Below are 4,215 nucleotides of genomic sequence, written 5' to 3'. Positions count from 1 at the left end.
AGTAATTATTGTGGTTAGGCTAATTTCATGGGATGCTTCTTTTTTATTTTTTATTTTTTTATTTTTTTTCGATTTTAGATCTAAATTTTTTAATAAATTAAAAAAATTACTATTGTGATGAGCGGTTATTAGTAAGTAAAAAAGTGACCTCAGTGATAAGCCTAAATGTAAAATTATGGTCAGATGTGATATTGGTAGTGCTTACTGTGACAATTGAATTGTCAATTGTAAGGAAAAAAAAAAAGGTACAACCGAATGTAACAAAAGTACGATCAGAAGTAATGTGGGTACTGCTCAATGTAATAATGGAACAGTCAAATTTGAGAATAAAAAAATAGGGTATCACTGAATGTGACAAAAATAGGGTAAGATGCGATGTTGATGTTACTTAATGTGATAAATGTGAGAAAAAAGTAAGGTAACTACCAAATGTGAGAAAAAAGTAAGGGAACCACCAAATGTGAGAAAAGAACTGTCACATGTGATGTTGGAACTACACAATGTGAGGATGAAATCGTCAAATGTGAGAGAAAAAAGTAAGGGAACCACTAAATGTGAGAAAAAAACTGTCACATGTGATATTGGAACTGCACAATGTGAGGATGGAACCGTCAAATGTGAGAAAAAAATAAGGGAACCACCAAATGTGACCAAAGAACTGACACATATGATGTTGGAACTGCACAATGTGATGATGGAACAGTCAAATGTGAGAAAAAAAGAAGTAAGGGAATCACCAATTATGAAAAAAGAACTGTCACATTTGATGTTGGAACTGCACAATGTGAGAATGGAACCGTCAAATGTGAGAAAAAAAGTAAGGGAACCACCAAATGTGAGAAAAGAATTGTTACATGTGATATTGGAACTGCACAATGTGAGGATGGAACCATCAAATGTGAGAAAAAAGAAAGGAACCACCCAACGTGAAAAAAGAACTGTCACATGTGATGTTGAAACTGCACAATATGAGGATGTAATCGTCAAATGTGAGAAAAAAAATAGGGGAACCACCAAATGTGAATAAAGAACTGACACATGTGATGTTGGAACTGCACAATGTGAAGATGGAACTGTCAAGTGTGAGAAAAATGTAAGAGAACCACCCAATGTGACAAAAGAACTGTCATATGTGATGTTGGAACTGCACAATGTGAGGATGGAACCGTCAAATGTGAGAAAAAAATAAGGAAACCACCAAATGTGAGAAAAGAACGATCACATATGATATTGGAACTGCACAATATGAGGATGTAACCTTCAAATGTGAGAAAAAAGCACAGGAATCACCAAATGTGAGAAAAGAACTGTCACATTTGATGTTGGAACTGCACAATGTGAGGATAGAACCATCAAGTGTGAGAAAAAAGTAAGAGAACCATTCAATGTGACAAAAGAACTGTCATATGTGATGTTGGAACTGCACAATGTGAGGATAAAACCGTCAAATGTGAGAAAAAAAAAGTAAAGGAACCACTAAATGTGAGAAAAGAACGGTCACATGTGACGTTGGAACTGCACAATATAAGGAAGGAACCGTTAAATGTGAGAAAAAAGTAAGGAAACTACCAAATGTGAGAAAAGAACTGTTACATGTGATGTTGGAACTGCACAATATGAGGATGGAACAGTCAAGTATGAGAAAAAAGTAACCTGGTATAGCAGGTTATCTACTAGTGGGTACCGTACCCCCTTTTTTTTTGGGGGGTATCGTAGAATTACTCATCTTTCCCCCCTATTCAAGTTTCAACTTTCAACCCGCTATAGCTCTCGTGTTATCTCATCCATTACAAAACACCTCATAGTCTATTCGATGTTGAGTTACTGAACAATTTCAAACTTTATCTTAAATTTTCTACTTTATGGAGGAAAAGAGTGACGTTCCATTTTTACGGTAGAAAGGAGTGAATTTGCTGTTAAATTATTTTCAATTTCCCAATTATTTCATTGTTACATCCAATTCCAGATCAGCCTATTGAAAGATTTCAAAGTTTTTCCATGTTAGAAAGTGCATATTAATTCCATTTTTATATATGGTAGCAAAGAGTGAATATGCTTTTAAATTATTTTCAATTTCCCCATGTAGAGTGCTATATATACAATGAAATCCTTTTACATTTTCATCATCACAACCAGTCATGACATCTCTTCACTTACTTCTCTCCTTTGCTGCATTGACGGCCGCATTGTCCATTGTTTTTTTCTGTAGCTTCTCTCATTGAGGCTTCAAGTGGAGGCTTTAGTGTGGATCTAATCCATCGTGACTCTCCAAACTCTCCCTTCTATAATCCTTCAGAAACTCCTTCACAGCGCATAGCCAAGGCTGTGCGTCGTTCCATTAGCCTTGTCAATCGTTTCAAGCCAACTTCCTCCCTCTCTACCAATGCAGCTCAATCAGATATAAGCTCAAATGGAGGTGAATACCTCTTGAAATACTCTGTTGGCACACCACCAGTCGAAATCCTAGGCTTTGCTGATACGAGTACTGATTTGATTTGGCTACAGTGTGAACCTTGCAGCATATGCTACAATCAAACAGCTCCAATTTTTTATCCTAAAAAGTCAAGCACATACAAAAAAGCTTCATGCTCTTCAGCCCAATGTCAGTCTCTACCGCATAGCTCATCTTCAGGCGGTAATAATTCAAGTTGCCAATATTCCATGGATTATTATGACGGATCATCCTCAGATGGAGACCTTGCTGTTGACACCCTCACTCTGGGATCAACTACAAGCCGCCCTGTGCCTCTCCCTAAAACTATCATAGGGTGTGGATATGATAACGAAAGATTCACTAATGCAAATGGTTCTGGCGTAATTGGCCTTGGACGTGGCGCAATTTCTCTTGCTTCCCAACCGGGTTCTTCTATTGGTGGCAAATTCTCCTACTGCCTGATTCCATTTACTTCACATGGCAATACCACAAGCAAATTGAATTTTGGTAGTAATGCTGTGGTAGCCGGTTCTGGAGCCGTGTCTACTCCCTTAATCTTAGGACAGGATAGCTACTACTACATAACACTCGAAGCAATTAGTGTTGGCAGAAAAAGAATCGACTTGACCAATGCTTCCGAATCCGGAAACTTAGAAAAAGGCAATATTATCATTAATTCAGGCATAACAGTGACATCGTTGCCTGAACAATTATACCCCGGTTTTATATCAGCTTTAAAAGATGAAATTCATTTACAAGATGTGTATGACCCGACTGGACAACTAATTCTCTGCTAAAAGTCCTCGTTAGATGATTTTAGAATTCCAAGTATCACAGCGCATTTCACCGGTGCAGACGTGGAGCTGAGTTCTAACACCACCTTCATTAGTGTAAATGAGGAAGTTGTGTGCTTGGCTTTCGTTCCTGCAGACGATTTACAGCCAGCCACCTTCTTCGGTAACTTGGCCCAATCTAATTTGTTGGTAGGCATTGATGTTTTGAATGAAACTGTGTCCTTCAAACCAACAGATTGCACCAAGCATTAAGAATTAAGATGGAAATTTGAAAGCCCCTCTATCTGGTGTTTTTTATTTCAGTCTCTTTCCTTTTAAAAATTCACATGTCAGTTTTTTTGAGAAGAAAAAACAATTCAGTTATATATATATATATATATAACCCATGCTTATGCACAGAAACGAGGGGCCTTTAGTTGTGACCCGGAGGATATGTGCCTACATATTCAATTCCCGCAGGATATGTGCATAAGTTCTGTGTTCTCACTTGCTTGACTATTTTTGGATGAAAGATCCACTGGGGATGCTGGAGGACTTACTGGGGAGTATAATTTTGTTGGAAAGTTTTTTGGTGATGATTCTGACCTAGCATGAAGTCTTGATGGTGTGTGGCCCATTGAGGAAGGGGGTAGCTTATTGGGATTTTCTAATGGTGTGTTGTTCACTAGGGAACTTTTTTGCACTGAGGAAGAACTATCTTCTTCTTTCTTGTGACTCAATGAGGATTGATGTTGACTCCACCCTCAAGGGTGTTTTACCAAACTCTACTGGGAAAATTTTGCTTTGCAACTCTCGAGGGAGCTGCTTCTGTGCCTTGGACTCACGGGGGAGTCCGTCTATGATACTGGATTTACTTGGGATTTAGTTGATGATCTTGACTCACAGGGGAGTTTTCACGATGATTTCTGGTCCACTAAGGGATGTTTTGATACTTTCGATCCACAAGGGATGCTATTTTTAGGGTCTTTGTGCTCCTTGCCTACTAAG

At 38.2% G+C, this 4,215-nt stretch overlaps 1 protein-coding gene across 1 annotated transcript; it reads left to right on the top strand.

Annotated features, from left to right (window-relative positions):
• The first annotated feature begins 883 nt into the window (after nucleotides 1-883).
• Nucleotides 884-3,231, top strand: LOC112017404 (aspartic proteinase CDR1). The gene is made up of 2 exons (XM_065774899.1): nucleotides 884-989; nucleotides 2,210-3,231. The coding sequence occupies exons 1-2, from the start codon at nucleotides 884-886 to the stop codon at nucleotides 3,229-3,231; spliced, it is 1,128 nt and encodes a 375-aa protein (XP_065630971.1).
• Nucleotides 3,232-4,215: the final 984 nt, after the last annotated feature.

This window comes from Quercus suber, unplaced genomic scaffold (assembly GCF_002906115.3).
Source record: "Quercus suber isolate HL8 unplaced genomic scaffold, Cork oak 2.0 scaffold_7, whole genome shotgun sequence".
Taxonomy (NCBI): domain Eukaryota; kingdom Viridiplantae; phylum Streptophyta; class Magnoliopsida; order Fagales; family Fagaceae; genus Quercus; species Quercus suber.
This window is presented reverse-complemented; position numbering and strand designations above follow the sequence as displayed.

Excerpts from the sequence above, each read along its gene's own strand:
- LOC112017404 (XM_065774899.1), top strand. The coding sequence starts at position 884 with ATGGAACCATCAAATGTGAGAAAAAAGAAAGGAACCACCCAACGTGAA. Across the intron at positions 990-2,209 it reads TGAGGATGTAATCGTCAAAT|CTTCTCTCATTGAGGCTTCA; the intron begins GTGAGAAAAAAA and ends TTTTTTCTGTAG.